Here is a 24,307-nt window from a genome sequence, read left to right on the forward strand (position 1 = left end):
TTTAAACGTTTCAGCAAAATTAGGTGAGGTATGGTCTTTCGTTTTTGATTATATATTATTTGTTTAAGATATTTATTTTGATTTGCAAAATTTCTCAAGTATCTCTACTATGAATAGCACTTTGTGCTCACTGCAGCAATACAAAAGTCCAAAAGAGTCCAGCACTTTGGGAATTCCTCTGTGGGTTGTTACAGATCCTGCAGTACAACTGCCAGCTTGTAGAAAACCAATATAATGCCTCTGCATTTAGGACAAACATTTTGTCTTAGTCCCATGAACAAAATTTACTATAAACGTTCAGAAAATACTTTTCTTTTAGTTTTATTCATCTCATACTGGGATTATTAAGGGTGACCTCAGTACATACATAAGAACCTATAACACATCTCAAATGAATAATTAAAATTAAACCACTTAATTTAATTTAGATCACGTGAGTAAACCAAAATCGCTGCAGTGCAAAACCTTGCAGATTCAAAAGGAATTCATCCGCTCAAACCAGGGAGTGTTGTCTGAACTTATCATGCATGGATCTGTGGAAACTGAGACCCCTGACGGACATGCTAATTTAATGAAAGGTCAAGGTCTGACCTTCAGCTTTTTCACACTGTGTTTAAGTTGCACTGGCTTTAGTTTGCAACAGTAGTCTGAATTTTAGATTAGCACCAGTAAGGCCAACAAAAGTGTCTTTGAATATTTCACTTTAAACATCAGCTGTTTAAAATTAAAAATTATACTGCTGGACTGGATGAGGACTGCTGCCCCACTTTAACCCCAAACACTAAAAACAGCAAAACAACCTGCCGGCTGATCCAGTCTAATATGGTCCCTGCATAAAGCCAGTGAGGATGGCCAATGCTGTAGTTTTAGGCAAAGCTGACATAATGGAGTTATCGGCTCTTTGCACAGATGGCTGTAGGATTTAAAAGCAGTTTAAAAGTTAGGTTTGGGCTCAAGAATAAAGTCATCTGTTAGAGACTCTAACAGATGACTTTATTCTTTTTGTGTAGTGTTATCACGAATCTAGAGCCCAGAAGATTCGTGATAACACAACGTGACAATAGCTTCTAAAGAGAGGTTAAATCAATCAATTCTGTGGTTTCAGAAAAACTTCAGTTTTTTGACACATTCCTTTGTGTTTATTGATTAACTGACAAAATGGTTGCGCACAAACTTCAATCACGTTGGTATACTGGTGAATCAGAGCACAGGCACAGAACACATGACTCATTCTGTAAGAGATTTATTAAGGCTTCAAGTGCATGATAACAGAATAATATCACTAAATACTAAGTTCAGTATTGTAGGATACACAGATTTTGTTAATGGTAAGAATTATCACAAAGACATGTGCCAGCAACAGTACTTAACACAGAGATATATTATAATTATTTTCATATGATTTGGATTCTTTACCACAAAAGACATATGTAAATAATACAAACTTAAATGAATAGAGATTTAGATAAATAACCCATTTGACTTTAATAGATGTGATGGTTTATTGAGATGATACATCTGATGAAATTGAATCCATTTCTATTGTCACACTTGTGAAAATATACAGTAACCTGTATATTTATCAAAAAAAAAAAAAGCCAAAGCAACAGTGAGCAGAATAATCTCTTTGCAAAAAAGGTCTGTCTGTACAAAATAAATAAAAGCAGAGTTATACATGAAAAGATAATTTTACACTATTTAACAATTCTAGGTACAATCTGGTTCCTTCACTGATTTCATTCCTCGCTGAGATGCAGAGGGACAAACAACAACAACAACAACAATAGCAACTCGATACAGTGTGGATAAAAGGCATCAGTTGAATGGGGTATGACACATGCAAGGAATGATTAGGTGGAGCAGGGATGTATGGCTTCTGCAAGAGTAGAAAAGAGCCGTCCTAAATATCGGAGCACATCTCGGCACACTGTTTGTCTGATATGTGTGTGGCTAGCGACTCAATGATGTCCAACAACAGCAGCTGGCTGAGAGACCTCAGGTTGGGGAGCTTGGATACCTTTGGGAGGGGAGGAGAACAAAAAAAATGAAAAAAAGAACAGCAAATTAAGATAAGACAATGAGTCAAAAATGGGGAATAAGCAGCACTTGATTGCTCATGCACAACAAAATGAAGATAAAAGATAAAAAGAAGATAAAAGCTTAACAGAAATACAGCAGAGCTAACACTCCAGTGAAGTAAAGTGAAAACTGAGTGCTTCTTTGTTCCTTTGGATAACAAACAATAATCAGAGCGACACCTCATCGCAATGTGATGAGGTGCTTGTACAGCCGGCCAGCCTGTAAACAGTCTCCTCTTCACGCAGAAGATGGAGGGTGATCCACTAAGAGGCCAAAGGTGTCAGTCTCCCGCAAAGAAGAGGGGACTAGAGGGTTAGCTCAGCTGCAGTGAGTGGGCAGCAAACCCCCAGGGCTTCGGATACAAGCCCACCCACCTTGATGAACTGGTGGACAATAATGTGGAGACAGTGCTTCTTCATGTCCAGAGCCTGGGTCTTATCAGCTGCCTCAAGAATCTGAGAGAGGATAGCGAGAGAGAAGTGAGTGAAGAAATGATTTATTTTGTACAAAAGTGAGGGACTGCACTGTCCAATTAGGTCACTGCTCCCCCTGGGAGAAAGCACAATACCTGCAAGACATTCTCCACAGTGACGTTCATCTCGAGATTCTGCTTGCAGTAAGCCTGCAGCCTGTTGTTAGAAAACCCATAGTAATATGGTGCAGCAAACAGATAGCTGTTAATCCAGGGTCAAGGATGTAAACCAAGTTTACCGCAATGAAACTCACATTAACCAAAAAGTAAGGCCGGGTGCTTTGACAACCCATGTGGCTTAATTTTCGAAAAAGCTTCAGTGTGATTTAGAAACTCACTATATGAAACTGCAAATTTAACAACTCCATAACAGAAACATTTTAGGCCCTATTTTGTTTCTGGCATTGACATATTTATGAATTATTTCATTGTGTCCCTGAACTTATCTACTTATAAACCATTTATAAACATTAACCAACACTAACTCTTAACTTAAACATCACCATCTTCTAACTTACAGATAAAAAGTTCACACCTTTTTTATGTTAAATATTGAGTTCTTTTGTGACGAGCCAGCAGTTTTACTGTTAGTGATACAAACGGTACTCGATACAAATGTCTCTGTAGGAATATGTTGTGTTTTTTAAGGACCTGAACAGAAGAAAAGTATTGAGGTCTGTTTTTAGACAGAAATTAATTAATTAATCATTATTATTATCTAGGCTATCTTTACTCATTTCATTTTTGTTTATATTTGCAGAAATGTTAAAGTTAAAAAAAAAAAAACCCAAAAAACTCTACAATTGAAAAGGATACAGGGAATCCTCTGGAGGCATGTTCACGTCACCATAGTAGATATAACGCAGCATCGACTCAAAGGCCTGCTTACTCGGGACCATCTCACCAATGGATATATTTACTTGACCGTCCACGGGCATGAAGGAGCGGAACATTGCCTCAAAGTAACTGAGGAGTAACAGTATCAAAAGGATAAGTCACACCATTAAGCTGAAATGGACCATGACCAACTGTGATACAACATCAAGCCATTACAGAAAGCAATCAAATCTACTCTAGAGTAGATCTAGTAGTAGTAGACCTAGAGTCAACTATCGGCACAGGAGCATAAAATCCACATTAAATCAAATTCAGCTTAAGTAAGGTACCAAAAATACAAAACAAAAACAAAATAACCCATCCATAAAATCTACGCTGATCTACCTGGACCGAGCTGCTAGTATGGCTTTGTGTGCAGGCCGTGGGTGACCATCTAACAGCAGAATAATGTCACAAAACTCAAAGCCGCTTCCCTCCAGGTAGGCCTTCATGTCCTGCACCAGGGAGGTCCCGATGTCCACAGGCTGGTCAGAGTACACCCTAGGAGGAGGCTGCTGCTTTCGTCGCACAATCTCCACTATCAGGGGAGTGGAGAGATGCTCGAACTCTTTCGTCATGATAACCTGGTTAAAGTGTGACTCCTTAACCACAAAATTAAGGCAATGTTCCTGAAGAAAGAAAAAAAGATGTTGGTATTAGTGTCATAATAGCTAGTACTGTCAAAATTAAAGCGTTAACGCAAATCAAGCCGGCATCACGACTAACGCGGAAAAAAAAAAAATTTAACGCATCTGGAGCGCAGAATGACTCAAAATCCCTGAAGTGTTTCTGTCAACGCATTTCGGGCAGTTTGTCCAAGTAGAGTTACCTTCGCACATGCGCAAATGGGCAGTAGATCTGGTAGTGACGGGGAGCTGAACCAATCAACTCAATTTGGAAGATATATAAGTTTTAAACAATCAGAAACAACTTTTTTTGAGTTTTAATGAACAAAATGTTAGCAGGACAGCATCCGTAAACTCTTGTTTGTTTATTTTCCAGACTAGAGTCATATTCATTTAACTTGGCCTCACTCCATCTTTTTACCATGGTCGTCCATGTTCCAGCCCAACAGTTTGAAAAGCAGTGAAATTAAGAAACTTTAACCACTAGAGGTCAGTATAAGACGCTTTTCAGCTGTTAACATTTAATCTGGACGTACCTTGAGCTGGTCGAGCTGCAGTTTGTTGGCATTTTCACAGACACTGAGAACATTCTGCAGGTCGACTGATGCTTCAATGTACTGCACACAGAGCTGCTCCAGCCGGGAAAGCTTAAAGCTAAGGGCCAGTTTGTACACATCCATAATCAGGAGAACATCCTGCACATGACCTGTGTAGACAGATACACACACGAATAAACATTTTCCCTCTCTTTTGCAGCAAGACTGGTAACAACCAAATGTGAGAAGCATGAGCAGAGTGGTACCTCTGCGAGGGTACTGGATCTTGTCTGTGTAGAGAAACTGCATTAAGACTTCAAAAGGCTGAGCCTCCGCTTCTCTGATGGATACCTCCAGCAGCGGCTGTGTGCCCGATGGCCTGTTGCCTGCTGGCATATCTTTTGAGCCTCCAGCTGCTCCTTCATCCTCACTGCTCTCCTGTTTTGTCTTCTGTAAGGCAGTAAAGTATGCAATTATCATTCTGGCTCAGTGAATACACCAGTGACCCATTACTCTTACAAATGCTTATATTATATATCTTGATGCCTCAGACCTACAAGCTTAGATAAATATGTTCATTAAAGCATTAAATGTGCAATATTTATGCTGCCGCACCTTTTCTGTAGTGAAAGCCTCACTGACTTTTCATAAAACTGAAATTTAGAGAATGTAGCTCATCATCCAGTCCATTACATTTCACGGGTTACTAAAATGGGGACCTTGACTTTGCGCACAATTTGGGTGAAGACCCAACTAGGTCAACCTTTAAATTTGATTCAGTTCTGACGAATACTGTAGGACTAGATATTCTTGTGAACTGTGGACCGACGACAGACGCCTCGCCATGGCGGATGAGCTGAAAATGAACTAAAATGATTACATTTGCAGCTTCACTTTGCGCATTAAGTCTGGACTGAGTTAATTTTCTATAAATATGAGTGTCTGAAAAAATACGAGCAATAACTCCTTGATTTTCCCCTTCAACACTATTGTTGGACAAATACCAAACACTAGCCTTTTATTACAGATAATTACCAAATCATTACTCTTTCTTTATGACAATATCGCCACTCTAACCTATTTCAGTGGAGATGGAAACCAACCAATCATGATGTGATCACGACTAATTGTTTCCTCTCCTGCGGTGTTCATTGTTTTAAAAAATTTTTTTAAAAAGGTGTTTCATTTCATGATGCCGCACAGCTTGAAGAGTGCAGGTTGGAGGATGTGGATTCAATTCTAAACCTTTCTGCCATTTAATATTTGAATTGTGACACAGGTGCTTGAAGTTGTGTCACCATTTCACCGTGTTTCTGATTTCCAAGATGTGGAATAGGTTACAGAGTTACATAATCAGCCTGATTTTTCATATTTATAAATATCTTCTGAGATCACTGACAGTCTTGTATGTGTCAGAGGAGATGCACTTGGTGCATTGTCCTAACCTGTCGCTGCCTATCTCGAGCCTGCAGGATTTTCTTCCGCAACCACTGACATCTTGCAGTCACTATGGCGATATGCCCCAAGACTCTCTCTTCACTCTGCAAACAAGACAACAATGTCAAGTCAGACAAGTGGAAAAAAACAACAACAACAAAAAAAAAAACAAGTTTGGCAGATCATGTGCGAGTCACCATGAATTTCAAGAATTGCCTTTGGGTTTGTGAGCCTTTATGTAGCTTGCCATCACCAGTGTGTGAATGGGTGGATGACTGGATATGTAAAGCGCTTTGGGGTCATTAGGGACTAGTAAAGCGCTATACAAATACAGGCCATTCACCATTTTTATTACAAGAAGACAGTTGAGAAAGCTGGGGAAGAGGGCAGGGGGAAGCCATGCAGCAAAGGTGTCTGGGACAGATTTGAACCTAGGCCCATGCAACAACCTCAGAGCATACTGGTAACCTACTCAACCCATGTAGTTAAACCGGCACCTCACCTTGACGCTTTAATCAGCAGTTTAGAGGCTTGGCTTCCAGTTTTACAGCAATGAAAACTCACCTCGCCCAGAATAAACTCCACATCACAGAACTGACGGTTCTCCCACAGTTTGCCATAATCCTCATGGAGGGTACACTTTGGGTAGCATGAAAACTACAAAAGTGAAAGTTTTAGCAATCAATCTTAAGGCAGGACAGACTTTTTAACTATGGTAGTATATCTCAGCAATGAGGTGATTTGACACCAACCTGGAATCTGTACATCTCCCCACTGCGGACATTGTTGTCCACAGTCCCGCCAAAGATGTACATGGCATCCAGAATCACAGCAGCAGCATGGAAGAGCCTCCCACTGGGCATCTGAGAAAAAACAAAAACAAAAAAAGATAAGAGTTTAATTGCACATCTGTAAAATTCACCTACATGTGTTTTATATTCCTATCTGGGGTGACACAAAAGGAACACCATACCACTATGATTTACAATAATATAAATTGTCTTGCACAAATTTCTGCAACAAAATGCAGACTGTCTACAGCAACGAAGAATGTAAAGTAAGTAAACTCAAAATGGCTCATCACTCAACAGCTTTTCCAAACATATTGTGTTTGCATTACATTAAGAAATAGTACAATAGATAGGAATGGAGCGTACAGGAACAAAGTGTTCTTGTTTAATAATTTACTGTCCTAATAAATAATATTTGTGATATCATTCATCCACCTCCATATCTACTAACATAGTTCTTTGTGTCAACAAATGAATGATATCACAAACACAATGAACATTTTCCAAATTTTTTCATACCTCACTGTCATGGCTGGGTTGGATCACCTCCCAGGTCTGAGAGTCAACATCATAGCAGTGCAGCTCATTGGGCAGGGTGTTGTCAGCAGCACCTCCAAATACATACAGGTGCCGGTCAAAGGCAACCATAGTGTGTCCATAGCGCCTCTGCGGAGGTGGAGGAGAGCCACGCAGCAAATGTTCGGTTGGTATACGTGTCCACCTGAGAACATGGGAGTTATGAGTGTCGGGTAATGCTGGTAAATATAGTATAAGTAGCTGAATGATATAAAAAAGGGTGCTGCTTACATGTGGCCTTGGAACTCAAACTGAAAGAGGTTGTTAGTAATTTTGGCTCCACTCTGTCCAGAAAACACAAACATCTTGTCCCTGCATACGGCGACAGGGAAGTTGCAGCAAGACGGGGGAATTTCACCACTCTGATCGATCTGATGGACACAAAGACAGAAAGACAGACGTGAACAATGACCAAGAGTTTCTGAGTCTTTAACTTTAAATGTTGTTCTCTTTTGTTGTGAAAATGAATGAAACATGCCTCTTCCCAGCACGCGTGCTCTCGGTCCTGCAGACTGATGGTCCACATGTCGTTCAACCTATACGTGGGCGAAATAGTCACCAAGGTTATGCACAAAAAGAAATACATCTGCAGAAAATGAAATAAAAAATTCATACATACCTGGCATTTCCATCATAACCGGCAAATATCCAGAGTTTATCACTGTAGACTGTGGCCCCATGTGCAGATCTGGCCACTGGCAAGCTGGAACAGAGATGCAGGATTTTTAGGACTAGTTTCAAATGACAACACTTAAGTATAGTCCCAGACTAAATTTTTATTTGCCTCTGTACCTCAAAGGGCCTTGCAAAGACTTAAAACAGTTGTAGATTTTGCTTGTCCTGGATTAAACTAAGCAGACTGCAAGACTGAGGATTAGAGATACTATGGGATTAATTTGAACCTTAAATTAATTTTTGAAGGAGGTGGGCTTAACTTTTATCAGCAATTTTGCAAAGAATAGAGGATTTTGGAGTTGGGGGGGCTGTCATGCTAGGACATAGTAGAAGGCAACTGTGCACAGTGTGAGGTCCTCCAAAGTTTTAGTTTAGCCAGTAAACATAAAGGCACATGCGAAACCAGCCCACAGTTTTTCCAACATATTTTATCCTCCAGACAACCTAAAGCACGGGTGTTGAACCCCAGGCCTCGAGGGTCGGTGTCCTGGAAGTTTTAGATGTGTCCTTGAGCCAACACAGCTGATTTAAATGGCTAAATGACCTCCTCAACATGTCTTGAAGTTCTCCAGAGGCCTGGTAATGAACTAATCATTTGATTCAGATGTGTTGACCCAGGGTGAGATCTAAAACCTGCAGGACACCGGCCCTCGAGGCCAGGAGTTCGACACCCCTAACCCTAAAGTATTAAGGGTGGGAACCACGGAGGCAAGATACAATAATATCATGGCACACAATAACAATGTTTGGTCATTATTAAAAAGAAACGAGTTAATACATTACCTTCCCTCCACTTTCCATTCAGTCCACTGTCCTGTAGCAAACTTGTACTCAAAAAGGTCATTTTTATTTTTCAGGTTTGAATTTGAGTAAATGTCTCCAGTGTAGCCCCCTAGAAAATATCAAATTTGAACATTACAGAAATGCCACCAGAGTTTAAAATGGATAAAATGAAGGATTTTTATAGATAATGAAGGATTTACCAAATACAAACATGCTGCTGCCATAGACCACAGCTGAGTGGTGGTATCTGGGGGCAGGTGGCGTTCCAGTGGTGAAAGCTCTGTGAATTATAGACATGTGTCAACTTTTATTTTATTATATGGTTAAGATTGTGTATGTTTTATATATACTCTGGCTGATTTGGTGTCTTGTATTGTAATACTTTCAAAAAGTGTCCACTGTGGAAATAAACTGATCTTTATGATTACTTTTTAGTGCTCCTTGTTCTGATACTCACTGCATGCACACTATGATGGTCTTAAAATGTAAATGGCCTATATTTGTATAGCGCTTTACTTAGTCCCTATGGACCCCAAAGCGCTTTACACTACATTCAGTCATCAGTCATAAATGTGTGTTAATCTGGGTTATTCCGTGGATTGTGATATGTATTGCAACGAAGTAAAATCAAACCAACTGCGGCTGTGAGGCTATAGCCTTACCGACACCAGGAACAGTCCTTCACATCAAAGCGAAGCAGATCATTCAGCATGTTTTTGCTGTTGGGTGACACAGAATTCTCACATACATATAATAACACATATATCTGAAAAATGTCTGCAGAAGTCTTGTAGCCCTTACCCATTATCTCCCCCGAACACATATATTGCATCTCTGTAAGCCACCACAGTGTGCTTGCTGCGCCTGCGTGAAGCCGCATGAAGTTCAGTAAAACCACAGGTATTCAGTTTGAGTGAAGATGCTGCTGCTGCTCAGCTGTCCACACCTTACCTTGCACCAACAAACTCATCGCACGGAGGGAGTCTTCTCCAGCGATGAACAGTCTCAAATGGGCCGAAATTAAGTGTCAAATATTCCACGCTGTCAGAGCAGCTGTGGTCGAAATCAACACTCGGAGCCACTTTAGTTGACTTACAGGACATGTTTTTGCTAACTCCCCGGCTCAATCAGATTTCAGGGCCACTCATCTGCAGGGACGTGAACGGTTAACGACGCTGTTAATGCCCCAGGATAAGTGCTAATACTTCTGTCACTACATGTAAATCTGGAGTGACATTGGTACTACTCTTACCCAAGTCTTCTTTGTTAAAGATTAAGGCTGTTGTCCTTCAGAGAACTGTTAGCTACAAAAAAGCTCAGCTAAACCTGGCTAGCTAGCTAGCCTCTAGCTAGTGCTACGCCCCAGAACTAGCAACATGAAGAAGAAAACGACAAGTTAACGAACAACGCTAACGTTGCGTTAAAACATCTGGCCAACCGGTTCGATACCTACGATGTCATGATATTACACAGACAAAAAAACAACACCAAGAAATCAAAAGCAGTGGTAAATCCACGCCCCCCACAACCCTGTATGTTGCGGGTACTTCACTTCCTGTAATATTAAAAAGGCGGAGTCAAAGTGCTTTCAGTCCTGTAATCTTGAGTAGTATGAAACACTATAGGTATTAACGTTAATTTACACTTTGGAGTCCTACTCTAAAAACCTGTCATAGATTTAGCACCGTCTTCAAAGCTGGAATGTGTTAAAGAGTCTTTGAAATTAAAGATTTTAAAGCACGTTAAGCAAAGAAAGAAAATAAGGAAACTAAAAAAGCTGCAGTCACTCATTGCTGCAATGAGTTTTATGTTAAAAACAAGGATATAGTGTCCACTTTCACTCTTTATCTCTGAAGCAGTAAGTGGTTCTCTGTTGTTAGCTATCTGCACTGAAACAGAGATTAGATAACTTTATAAATGAGGGTTTTGTGGAGGATGGCCTGTTTGAGTCAGGTGCCCCAGTGGCTCACCAAACTGACAAGCAGGAGTCAGACAAAATCCCCTCTGTGTTTGATTTTTCCTTGTCTGTTGGGTTGGACACACCGAGCAGAGAAATCTCAATTCCAATGAAGTCAGAAATGAAAGGTGTAATCTTTTAATTGGCAATAATGGCACAGTGTAATATGTCAAATGTCGTTCATTTCAGGTTTTATTTGTCAAATTTTAATTCCTGTCAAGGGTTACATATTTTTTTCCATTACAGTACATCCTGATATGTAAAACCGTAGACTTAACAGTGTTTCTAAGTCTATAACTGTCTTAGCACAAATGTTAAGGACATCTCCAAGCAATGAAAAAGTATTGTGATCATGCAGTTTTTGTTAAAAACATAACCATCCTCATTGAACTTTTCATGTTTTATTTTTTATTTTACAACAGCAAATAGCATTGGATTTAATTACAATCTTCTAACACTGATCTTCAAAATAAATGCTTTATTAGGTCCGTTTGGAACCACTACAATTTTGAGGCATTATCGGCACCAAATGCTCATTTTAACAGGAAACTTGTGAAATGTTATTCACCCATCCATAGGCTGATACAATATGGCCATTTATCTTAACCCACCATTTTTAGGAACATATATTTCTCATTTATTTTCAGAGATGTTGAGCCATCGTGTACATTCATTCAGAATAATCCCAGGGCATTCAACAAAATTAAATGGTTGTTTTAAATAAACAATATTACATTTCATTTTATTCTGAGACTTAGCTTATCATATATTGCTAGTAACAATGGATTATTGTATGGAGGACAAAATCAGGAAATTGCACATTAGTTAAAATCAAATCATTAATAATACAAAACACTAAGAATAAGCAATACCGAATGGAAAGAAATACTGACTAAATATTATAGGTGAATTTACAAACATAAATTAATGAAATGAAATTGCATTTCTTATGAGTGGTTCTGATAATAAGGCCGTGTAGACATCCGAGTGGTGTTTGACACTCTTGGTCATTGTACATTTAGGTAGGACCTTACTTGACAGACACATGTTTTAGGTTATTTTCCTGCTCTCTACACAAGTCACATCACATTGTCACTTTACCTCCCAAAACAACTGGCAAGAGCAACACATTATTGTTGATTATCATTGAGATTTAAGCAGCAAACAAAAACGGAACAGTAAAGTTCTCACATGAAGAAAATGCAACATTTATCCTATAAAATTAAGGTATTTTTACTGCTAATTACATCATTTTTACTGGCTCTTTCATTTATAGATTCTTCTGTTGTTATTTATTAAACATATTACATGACAGACATGGAGAAACACGTTTATAGTTGATAACATTAATGATGATTTGATTTAGAATTTGTAGTGATAGGACTCTCAAGTAGACTGATAGCTAATGCCATTCGTTTAAAAAATATATATACATATACATACACACACACACACACACACACACACACACACACACACACACACACACACACACACACATACATACATATGTATATATACATACATACGTGTATATATACATACGTACGTACGTATGTACATACAGACATACATACGTACATATGTATATACATACATACATATATATAAATAAGAGAGAGAGAGAGATACTCACATACTTTTTAACATCATGACTGATTTTGTCCTCCACAGATTTGTTGCATATTTTCACATATATTTCAGTCCTTAGTGGGGAATCAGTCAGTGAAATGTTTTGACTTTTTCAGGTGAACATCAAAGACTTCATTTACTTCAAACCAACTGATATTCCTGCCATGTTTTCAAAATGCTCAGAAGTTTCTCAGGGATGTAAATAAATATTTCTTATCAATCCATCAACATGCTTTAGAACGTCATTGTGAACTTCATAGTTACGTCAAGTGCTCCATTAGAACAAGCTGACATCTGGGAGTAAGAACAATTAAATGGACTCATAGTGGAGAATACTAAGCCTCGGCTGCATGCAGTAAACTGATTCAGTATTTGTAGAGCATAACATTTTTTTTTTCATAAGCTCTCATGATGTACATCACAGTGCACAATGATGTACAATTCAAACAGGCAAAGAGACAGGAAATATGATACGTCATTAACCTCCCATTCTATCAGCCATGCAGTAATTCTTAATACAGTGTTTCAGATTTAAATTGGCCTCTGGTGCTCACACACTCAGTTACCAGTTAATTATATCTCGGACATGGCCCCACAACTTGGTAATCCAAAGGTTCACCCCAAGCTCTGTTAAGTACTGAATCTCAGGCATTAACATCTTGCGACACAGCTTCCGATGTGCTTTGTCTATATTCTTTTTTAAATTATAGCCCATGATAGACTTCTCTCCGATTGGCTGCCAGGGCTGCATGTCTGTCTCTTGGATGCTGCCAGCTTCTACAGCATGGCCACCCTCAATGCAGATAGATGTCATCTCTTTGTTCCTCTTCTTGAGCTCTGCCACATCCGCAGCCATACGCTTCCGCCCGTACGCATCTACTTTCTTCCAGAAAGTTTGATTAAAATGCTGGTATAGCTTCCAATCAATAGCATTCCACTCAAGGGCTCTAGCTCTCAGCTCAGGAGTAAATTTAGACACAGTGGATCCCTTACGGATATTGAGCTTAAAGAAGAGCAAATCATCCATCTCCCAGCAGAGGGCATCCTTTAGCAGGATGAGTGATTCCTCAAAGTGTTCCACTAACATGACCAGCTGAAAACGGTCACTGATGAATTTGATTCCTTCTTCCACTCGCGGATCATTCATATCCAGAGAGTTGTCCAGTCCAAAGTCAAAAAACAGCAGATTCTTGAGGTAGTAAGAGTTGAAACTCTCTGGATCAAAGTACTTGTGGGGATCACGTAGGAACTCAGTCAGCTTGTCGTCACCTGGTATCTTCCAAGTAAAAGGCACCAGGCGGCCAAAGTAGTGGAAGGAGGATTCAAAAAGCTCTGCAGGATCTCGCAGAATGGTGATGTAGGATGTGTCCACAGGCAGCAACTTGGACACTTCAGGTGCATTGAAGCGCATGTGATTACAAATAATATTGAAACACATTCCCGGTCTGTAGTCTTTAACCTGGGAGCGCTGGAAAAGAGATGGGTAGAAGAAGTCATTTCTGCTTTCGGGAAAAGCAAATTTGAGCTGGTGTTTCTCTCCAAATCGGAAAAGGATGTTAAGGAAGGTGCTGCTGGCTGTTTTGTGGGTCTTCATGAACATGATATCAACTTTAGGAGCACAGGTGTAGGCAGTGTCTGAATTGTTGATGGTTGGTTTGGGGTGGGACTGTGTTGGACGGTGGGCGCAGGAATAAGGCACCGGAACCCTACATAGATGAAAAGGAGAACAAACTATAAAGACATATGGGGTTTTGTGGAAATTATCTCTAAATGATGTGACACAAAATAAACAAAAGCATCAACCCATCGCACTTGAGAAACTAGAAAGAAAATATTTATTTTTAAAAAAAACTTCAGTTTTGCATTTTTTAAATACTTAAATAATTGAATGTGAAATATATTCCTTGCAGACAAATGCAAATTTTACATGAGGGTTTCTACAGAACACATCCACACCATCTTACTCAGGCAGACTGAAGTGGACCTGTGAAGTGGAGAGGCAGTAAACAAAGATCATGCAGCTTGTCAGGAATGTACCCAGGACCAGGCTTTTGCACATGGACCTCCATTGGATTCTTTGCTTGCCAGTCATGGTCCAGCAGAAGAACAGCTCACCTGAAACGCAGAACAAATCTCTTCTTCATCCTCATAATATGAGGTCTGTAAGATGAAATGGGGCCTGATTATTCAAAATCTTGTAGGATCATTCGATTCTGGATTTGACAAGGAGCCAATCAAGAGAATCCAGTAAAGGAGAAATATGCTCTCTCTTTCTAAACCCGGTCAATACTCCTGCTGCAGCATTTTGGATCAACTGAAGGCTTTTCAGGGAGTTTTTAAGACACCCTAATAATAATTAATTACAATTAAAATTGCAATTAAAATAATGACAGTAGTCTATAGTAATAATCAACTTGTTTCTCATCACCACAGGACAGGATATTTTTAATTTGAGAGATATTGTGCAAATGGGAGAAAGCGTCTACATATTTGTTTAATATGCACATTGAGCTACATATTCTGTTCAAAAACAACTCCAAGATTCCTCACAGCGTTACTGGAGACCAAGGTAATGCCATCCAGAGTAAGCATCTAGTTAGAAAACGTCTAACCATCTATATAAGATTTTTTGCGCATTGTACAATACAGCATCATGGATAGATAAAGTTGGGTATCATCTGCATAGCAGTGAAAATGTATGCTATGTCTTCTATTGATACTGCCTAAGGGAAGCATGCATAAACATAACTGGAACTAATACAAAACCCTGTGGAACTCCATAATTAGCCTTAGTGTGTAAGAGGACTCTAAATTTACATTAAAAAAGTGGAGTCTGTTAGCTAGATATGATTCAAACCACTGCAGCGCAGGGCCTTTAATGCCTATGGCATGCTCTAATCACTGTAAAAAATATTTTTGGTCAACAGTAATGACAACATGCTCTGATTGCTGTAATAAAATATTATGATCAACAGTATCTAATGTTGCTCTGAGATCCAGCATGGCAAGTCCACTATCAGAGGCCATAAGAAGATCATTTGGAACTTTCACTAATGCTGTTTCAGTACTGTGATGAGCTGGAGTTAACCCAGAAAGATCAACTGGAGAAAAAGACTCTAGATAAATATCAATGGTATTGAAAGAAGCTGTACACAATGTAATGTTTTTAAAATGGTCATGAGTATTTTTTTCTCTAATGGATAAATTTTTAGGCAGCACAATAGCAGGGTGGTTAGCCCTGTTGCCTCATGGTGAGAAGGTCCTGGGTTCCACCATCTTCTGCCTTTCTGTGTGGAGTTTGCATGTTCTCCCCGTGTCTGTATGAGTTACCTCAGGGTACTTTCCCATAGATTTGAATGTGAATGCAAATGGTTGTCTGTCTCTTTGTGTTAACCCTGCAACAAACACCTCTCATCCTACGGTAGCTGGGACAGGCTCCAGCACCCCTGTGACCCTGAATTTGCCAAGTGAAAGAATGGATGGATTTTATTTGCAAAGAAATTCATGAAGTAGTTAAGATTAAAAGAATGCTTGACTCAACAGAGCTCTGACTTGTTGTCAGCCTGGCCACAATGATGAAGAGAAAACTAGAGTTCTTATTTTCTTCTATCAGTGAAGACGAGTAAGATGTTCTAGCTTTGTGGAGCGCTTTTGAGAAACAAACTACTTTCCAGGCTAAATCATGATCTTCTAAATTAGCGAGACAACATTTACTCTCCAGCTTACAACTTATCTGTTTTAAGGTGTGCATTTGAGAGTTACACGAGGGAGTCAAATATTTTCTAATTTGAGATTCTCTTTTCAGAGGTTCTACAGTATCCAGATTCAAATGCATTGAAGATGTAAAATCATTAACAAGATAATCAATTCTGTGAGATTAAAGTTCAGGTACCTGCTCTGCACTCTGCTGGCACAAGGCACTGAAGAAGATAAAACTGGGGGAATTATATCTATAAAGTTAGTTACAACCAGTGTTGGTCAAGTTACTTGAAAAAAGTAATCAGTAACAAATTACTGATTACTTCCCCCCAAAAGTAATCCCGTTACTTTACTGATTGCTTATTTTCAAAAGTAATTAATTACTTAGTTACTTTTTTAAAACACGATTTACAACCTGAATAGGTGATAAAGCGATAGATCTTTCAGCCCAATTCTACTTTTTCTACATAATCCATCATACAAAATGTAATCAAATGGAAAGGTCCCTTTTTAAAACTTTTATTAGTTTTAATCTTTTAACTTTATGCATCAAGCAAAAATTTGATTATATGCAACATTCTCTGACTGGAAGAAATTTGTTTAATATTCAAACCTATTTTGTGCACATTCCAGCACATACATTTTTTTTTTTTGTGTGTTTACACTCAGTCTTTCAAATAGATGCAAGTAAAACACAGAAGAAAATAAATAAAGTCAAAGACTAGCGGTCCTGTTGCTCTATTTTCACCTGTAAAGCAGGAGTTGGGTAGGCGGAGGTTTACCCTGGTGCAGGTGTGCCACAGCGGTCAGTGGAAGAATCCGCGAATTTCTCTGTGAATTTCCCATTACCTCACAGCGCACTCGGTGCTTGCTTGGATGTTTAGGGGTTTTTTTCGCTGTAAAAAGAAGTTTTCTTCCCACGCACAACGGACATTAATGTTTTTGTCACTTTTTATGGACTCAAACTCAAAGTAAGGTCAGTACTTCCACACTTTAAACGCTGCATGCTCATACTCTCTCCCGCACTTGATATGTTATCCATTGTTGATCTGCACACAGCTGTTGTCACAAACTCGCACTTGCTTACGTCACTGTCATGAGACATTCTCGCAAAAAATCACGGTTTTAGTAACGCAGCGTTCCTACGGGAAAGTAATGGTAATCTAATTACCGTTTTTGCAATAGTAATCCCTGACTTTACTCGTTACTTGAAAACGAGCAACGCGTTACTTGTAAGTACTTGTAAGTAACGCGTTACTGCCCATCTCTGGTTACAGCACCTTCAAAAAGACATGTACTGTAATGAAATGTATTCCCCAATTCTGTGTGATCCTTTATTGTAAATTTAAATGTTGGAAAATATCCGACAATAGAGGGTTTTGGGGAAATATTGTTAAATGTTCAGTTTCTGTAGAATAAGTTAGAAGAAGACCTAGAGTGTGGTTAAAGTGGTGGATGGGTTCTTTTACATTTTGAGAGAAGGTAGTCAGAGGTTAAGTTTAAAAATGCCATCCAGAGGCTTTCGTCTTCAGTATCTACATGTATGTTAAAATCACTCACAATAAATATTTTATTTGAGCACTAAATCAGATAAAAAGCCTGAGTAATCAGATGGAAACTCCGAGTAAGGTTCAGGTGGATGATAGATAACAACAAATAAAAAGTTATTATACAGTTAGTATAACTCAGGGGTGCTGATTCATTTAAACTAACATAATCATCCTGCTGTAACCAGGTTTCTGTAGGGCATGGTGAATCAGTTTGTTGACAAATGATTAATGCATGTTCTAACAGGGAGTTAGAACATGCATTAATCTCATATCTCACTGTTTTACTCTTTGGTACAGTTGTATGTGATATATTGGTACTCCTGTGATTTTTTTTTTATGTTTGTAAGAAAGAAGCTGCAGAGAGAAATGTAAGCCTGCAACTTTGCTTCCTGGTCTCAACTCTGGATAGTCATGTTTTGGGGAGTTTAATCAATTTGGCCAGATTCATAAAAATGAGAGCTGGTTTATCCAAAGTGGGATGTGTGTCATCTGTCTTAAGACCAGGTTTGCCCTAGAAAGTTTCCCAGTTATCTGTAAAACATACATAATTATTTTTGACACCACTCAGACAGAAGGCAAATTAAGAAAAACATGCAGCTAAACACGTCACTACTGGTGCGAATGGGGACCAGAGAAAGCTGCAGAGTTCGATATTCTTTTGGCAAAGTTACACACTGATTTAATATTAATTTTAGTGACCTTCGATTGACTTAACCAAGTGTCTTTACTGTTGATGTGAATTATAATTTTACAAATTTATGTTTATCTTTAGCCAGGAGTTTTAGGGTTCCCTCAGTGTTGCCTGCTCTGGACCCTGTAAGACAATTATCTATGGTTGCTGGTTTCTCTAGCTTCACGTCTCAAAACAGAATCACCAAGCAGAATTTGTTCCTCAGCGGGTGTGTCGCTGACACAGCATAACAAGAACACTTGAAATGATTGATTTAGATAGTTTCTTGGTTATTTAATTGTAATTTGATTACAGGGACTATAATCTTTGTTCGGTTGTGTGTGCAGAAGTGCACACAAAAGCAAAGTGAAAAGAAAAATGCACCACAAAGGCAGGTGAAAGTTGCATTTGTCATTTAGGAAAGGAAGCACTGAATGCGTAGCTTTAACGGTGGTTTTGGTACATGTATTGCTCAGTGGGAACACTCTGACAGAGGGCAGGAACAACAGCTATTTTGGTTTAAAAAAAAATTAAAGAAGCTCACTAATAGCAAGTTTACAAACCAGTAATTTTACATGGACAGCAGTGCTATAGTGTGGCCTATAATTTAAGGTGCTAAAGAATATGAACCCACAGGGAAAGGTTACACTTACATAGTTAACCTTGGCTGTCTAGTTTATTTAGACAGAGTTTCACTGAGATTAAGATCTCTTTTTCAACAGAGACCTGTCGAAGAGCAGGTAGGTACAGATCAATAAGTACAATCTTTCAAAATGCTCCAATGAAGTCAGTGAATGTAGTTTCACAATTTGGTCCAGCTTGTTCAAATACATAAGCAGCAAAGTATTTCCACCTTTTCCAAGTTGAGTGTGAATAAGCGGTAACATACTACATACTGTATATAATGTAATTGTATCTAATGAATATTTTAAACAGAAAGAATTTGAACTGTATGAGGAATGACAAAACAACATATTTGTTTCTCAGCTTCCTGTGAAATAAATAATGCATCAACACGGAAAGTGATATTGCATTCCCTCCTGCAGACTGCGATAAGGCGAGCCATCTGCTCACTCAGCTACATAAGTAACGAGTTGAAACTCACCACCTGGAATTTGTAACATTATCTGAACCAGTGTGAACCCAATGCATATACATTCTTTTAATTAAAAATTAACGACAGCTTAGCAAAACATAGTATTCTTTGGTATCAACTTGTCAACCACTAGTGGAATAAGATCGCTTAGAGAGAAAATTACCAAATTAAACTACCCCTTTCCACCCCCAATCCTCAAAAGGTTTTGTACAGTTTTGTAGTTTAGTCAAATGGTTCCTAATCTGGGGTGGGGCCTCTGCAAAGTGTCTCAAGCAGTGTTGGGTGTAGCGCATTACTGTAATTAAATTACTCTACTTTTTCAGTGGAAAAGTAACTGATTACTGTTCATATTTAGGTATTTTAATTACAGTTACTTACAATGTACTTGCGTTACATTGTAAAATAATTAAACTCGCTGAATATCATTATTTAATTTCAATAATTTATCTTCTTAAGGTAAAAGTAAACTCTGCCGCTTTAACATCACTGTAGTGCAGGTTCACGTCATTTCGCGCCACTTTGCTGCATAGTCGTATTCTAAAGCGGAAGATGTCGGACTCTGCTGGAGCCTGTGGCTCTTTTATGAAATGGACATATTCCCGTCTCTTCACTTTTCTGAAACAAGCAGACAAGAATATTACAGTAATATGTAAAAACTATCGGCTGCTGTTAATAGCACGAGTAGTCTACTGAAGCGCCTGACACGAGAGTATAGACGAACACTTCTGAGTGATCCTTGTTCATCATCCATGGATAACGCCGTGGCAACTCCTGCTAAGCAGGCAAAACTTGATTTTACTTCAGCAGCACAGAAAGCGTCTGAAGGTGAGCTTAAAAAATAATTACAGGCTACATTGTGGAAGAGATGCTACCGCTGCGTACTGTAGAGTCTCCATCTTTAAAAAAAATTATTTATTATTTAAAGAGTTTCATTTCTATTGTTTGTCCACTCAAGGTTTATAGGGATTTTAAGAAGTATTTAGTTAAATTACTTATTGAGTAATTAAGTTACTTTTCAGATACAGTAATTAGATAAGTATTTTAAATACAATATTGATTAAGTAATTAGTAATTAGTAATTAATTACTTTTTTAAAGTAACTTACCCAACACTGGTCTCAAGATATGTGAGTGAGCACAAAATTAATAAAGAGTGTGAGTGTGTATGTGTGTGGGGAGGACTTTTCAGACTTATAGTGAAAGAGAGCAGGAGAAGAATTAGAAATATAGAAGTACAAGGACTTACAAGAAGTACATGTACTTTTGGTAACAGTTGTATATATGAATTATACAGAGCTGACCTCCTTACGGACAGAAGCATTCCAGAATGTTTGGAGCTCTCCAACTGGAGAGATTCTCGAATGTTTCGGAGTTGTAGGAGTGTTATGGCCTGGCCTGTAACAGAGCCCTGTAAATGTTCCAGTCAGTGACACAGGGAGGCATTTTGCCAGCATAGGACAGCTCTGTGTTGTGACAGAACTAAATTGCCTGTTATGTGCTGCTGCTGCTTCATAAACATGTCATCACTGTGCAACTATGTTTCAGTTGCTGTTTACATTCTTGGATTACTGGTTCCTCTACCATCATGGCGTCAATTAAACACCATCCCACACAATAATTTTGTCTTCGTGAAGTAACAGCATACACAAAAGTTGCTAAAAATTATATTTTTATGTATAATGTAGAAAGATAAACCTATTACAGTGACCATTCTAATAACAGCTTTAAATTAGGTTTCCATTAGAAAATGATCATCTGCGTCCCCTCCTTTTCTGATCAAAGCATAACTCCTTAAATATTTTTTCTTTTAGTCATTATTAGGGATGGGTACCGGTGTCGGTTCTGACATAAACGGTAGTAACCAGACCGAAAAGCAGCGCACATTTCGGTGCTTTTTTTTCCCTGAGCTGTGATACACCTCTAGCCAATCATTTTACGTTTCCGAGGATAGTAGGTGGGTCCAGGTACGTACGTTCTTTTAGAGCAGAGCTACAGATTAAAAATGTCCAAGGCAAAGCGGTCAAAAGTCTGGCTGTACTTCACAGCAAAATATGCAAACTCAGCAGCCTGCAACAAGTGCTTTAAGCTGATACTGTGATACTGTCAAAGGAGGTAACACCTCAAATCCGATGAAACACCTGGCGACGCATAGCGTTTTTTTAAAAGCCGAGAAATGCGCCGTATTTGATAGCTTGCTGCGAGACCTCACACCGAGCACATCTACTGCGGGTGGGTTGCCTGTTATGCAACATCCCCCAAAAACACGAAGAGGAGAGTCCTGGCCCCTAGCCCTGCCAGTGTAGCAGAAATGATGACGGATGATGGCAGCAGCAGCCGTTCTTCTCTGCATGAGTAGCTTAATGTTGTTCGTGTGTAATTTACGTTGAGTAGGCTAACCACGTTATTATATTAATGCATGTAAGGTGAACTAGCAAACATCATCATAGCTACATGCGGCTGTCCTCTTGTTTGATGGCAGATACTCCCTTCACCCTGGCCAAAAAGGCTAAAATGACCAAAGAAAAAGTGGAAAACAGTTAAACATGAGAGTTTTAGGACAAAGTTTGTGTTTTTTCCATTGTTTAAGCACTGCTTCCAGCCAAGAGTGATACCATATATGCCCCATAGCTGCAGAAAAGGCTAACATTGTTATCTTTTTACAAAAAACAGCTGAACATGAGAGGTTTTTGGACCAATTTTGTGTTCTCCATTCTTTAAGCACCGGTTTGAGCACCGGCACAGTTTCAAAAGTACCGATTTGGCACCGGTATCGGATAAAACCTAAACGATACCCATCCCTAGTCATTATAGTAAGTCACACATGGCAGTGTGCGTTTGTCTGTGCTGAACTGAATCTGACAGTGTTTTTGCTGCTTTAGAGAATCCTGACTGTGAAGTACGTCATTGCTTCTTTTGGACTGAGGCCAACTTTCGAATGAGGTTTAGAGCAGATCTAGCAAAAAGTCCATGCAGAGAAAAGTAACTGTGTTTGAAGTTGGGAATAGATTGTTCGCCTGCAAAGGTGCAGTGAAAACATTTCCCACAATAATATCAAAACACTAGCCTGGATAAATAAAAACTCCGTTGTGAGGGTAATGTTTAGATTTTCACTAAAGCTTGATTTATCAAAAATGCATCCCTGGGTAGGATCAACATTAGCATTATTTCACTTACTTTCCTGAATGTTTCCTCATCTATCATGGCTCTTAAGCTTTGCATAGCTGGACTACAAAGTTTGTTTTTTCTCTCTCCCCCATTTATATGAGAAGGAATTGAAAAGAAAGAGCATAACATTGTTTTAAGAGTAAACATTAAGGGTAACAATTACTAGATTTAGTTGAATCGCTGCATTTCGTGCAAAAACACTGGAGAAAAGGTGTTGGAAAAGTACAACATGCTTAGAATTGAGATTTACTAAAAGATTATTGTGAAAAGAGCGGAGAAGAAATTCTTACCCTTATGCGCAAGTCCAAAGACAAACTAGTGGTAATGGTAATTTATTGACAATCGTTTAGTCCGCCCAGTTCCCAAAAAGTGAATACAAGTTCATCTCCCTCTAACGGCTGTCCTTGTATCTTGATTCAGACAAAAACATGCCACTATTGACCCAGCACGGTCCTGCTGTCCTATCACATGTCCTGTGCAGCGCAGCTCATTCATCTGATTACGGTTCCTCTTCTCTTCTTTCTCTCCGCCTCTGTACGCACACCTGATGCTTTCAGGCAGCCAGCTGCCTCCTCCCTCAACTTGATTCCAAAACTGATCACGCTGATCAAAGCACTGCAGGGAAGCTCATCAAGCCACCTGTGACGTCAGTAATTGTGTCAAGGGACAAGCACTTGCTAGGAAGCGTAAAAGAGGAGGGGTGAGAGGGAGGGAGGTTGAACTGGTGAGGGAGGAGTGAGACTGTACAGTGCCTATTCAGTGTCTACATACAAAAGACCATTGAGTGTAGACACTGGAGTCTGAGCTGCAAGCTGATATGAGGGGTAGAAAACAGCATAAGAGAAACAAATGTAGAAATCCAGAGCACAAAGACCGAGTGTACTAGTTGATCAAGGCTGCCGAGTATGTGTTGTTAAATTTTACACCACAGATCAGATATTTGATATTTCACAACAAACCTGCACATAAGTTTTTCCAGCTTGTATTTACAAAGGATTGATCTTTTAAATCTCCCTTATCTTTATCTGCAATTCATTAACTAAAGGCTATCGATATTTTAACTCTACATACAAGTTATACCACACGGTACCTTCTGATGTGAAACTGCCATCCTAGGCAACTATTTCAGCAGAAAGTGAACATTACTGGAGCGACAAGTCTATCTGGCTTTGTGTACAGATACTGCAATACGCTGTCAAGATACCGCCCAAAAAAAACTAAACAAAAAACAAAACCACACTACACATGAACTCCATCTTCCTCTAAACTGATTTCTCGGTTCTTGGAAGGCAGACTTGAGCTGTGCTGGTCAACCCACATTCATCAAGCTCAGGCACAACACCGTTTTTGTTCAGCGGGGAGTGGTTCTGCCTGTAGGCAAACAGAGTGCTAGGCTGAGACTTGAACTGGGTGGGCTTGTGAGGAATGTAGATTTGGGTCCTAGGCAAGGGATGAGAGGCTGCAGCGAGTGTCAAACTGTGTGAGGAAACCAAGGAGCGGAGGGGTATGATGGGTGTAACCTTTGCCCTCTGAGATGGTGCTTTGGTCTTGTGGTTCTTCGTCATTACCACCCACTACTTAAGTGTTAACCAATCAGCAAAGAGGTTCAACCGACAGCAGCAGCATGACCTGAGCCTCTGCAGATGTGAAATCTTAAGCCGTGCGTTACAGATTATATTCTGACCTTT

The 24,307-nt window shown here is 39.2% G+C and overlaps 2 protein-coding genes across 2 annotated transcripts; both read right to left on the reverse strand.

The window, feature by feature from the left end:
- Window positions 1-1,157: 1,157 nt before the first annotated feature.
- On the reverse strand, window positions 1,158-10,416 carry lztr1 (leucine zipper like post translational regulator 1). The gene is made up of 20 exons (XM_086314227.1): window positions 10,104-10,416; window positions 9,803-9,999; window positions 9,653-9,715; window positions 9,514-9,570; window positions 9,052-9,131; window positions 8,852-8,960; window positions 8,013-8,096; window positions 7,872-7,929; window positions 7,625-7,764; window positions 7,337-7,538; window positions 6,779-6,889; window positions 6,591-6,683; window positions 6,035-6,130; window positions 4,856-5,039; window positions 4,590-4,759; window positions 3,773-4,056; window positions 3,368-3,517; window positions 2,648-2,753; window positions 2,454-2,534; window positions 1,158-2,017 (listed from the first exon to the last, which is right to left on the reverse strand). The coding sequence occupies exons 2-20, from the start codon at window positions 9,952-9,954 to the stop codon at window positions 1,901-1,903; spliced, it is 2,337 nt and encodes a 778-aa protein (XP_086170353.1). The 5' UTR covers window positions 9,955-9,999; window positions 10,104-10,416; the 3' UTR covers window positions 1,158-1,900.
- A 566-nt stretch (window positions 10,417-10,982) lies between these two features.
- gal3st1a (galactose-3-O-sulfotransferase 1a) lies at window positions 10,983-24,299 on the reverse strand. The gene is made up of 3 exons (XM_086314229.1): window positions 22,910-24,299; window positions 14,405-14,555; window positions 10,983-14,146 (listed from the first exon to the last, which is right to left on the reverse strand). The coding sequence occupies exons 2-3, from the start codon at window positions 14,530-14,532 to the stop codon at window positions 13,003-13,005; spliced, it is 1,272 nt and encodes a 423-aa protein (XP_086170355.1). The 5' UTR covers window positions 14,533-14,555; window positions 22,910-24,299; the 3' UTR covers window positions 10,983-13,002.
- Window positions 24,300-24,307: the final 8 nt, after the last annotated feature.

The sequence above is a fragment of the Aulonocara sp. 'chitande type north' Nkhata Bay genome, linkage group LG12, assembly GCF_057382095.1.
Source record: "Aulonocara sp. 'chitande type north' Nkhata Bay isolate Kocher_YH1m ecotype deep benthic linkage group LG12, A_spYH_male_GT1.1, whole genome shotgun sequence".
Taxonomy (NCBI): Eukaryota; Metazoa; Chordata; class Actinopteri; order Cichliformes; family Cichlidae; genus Aulonocara; species Aulonocara sp. 'chitande type north' Nkhata Bay.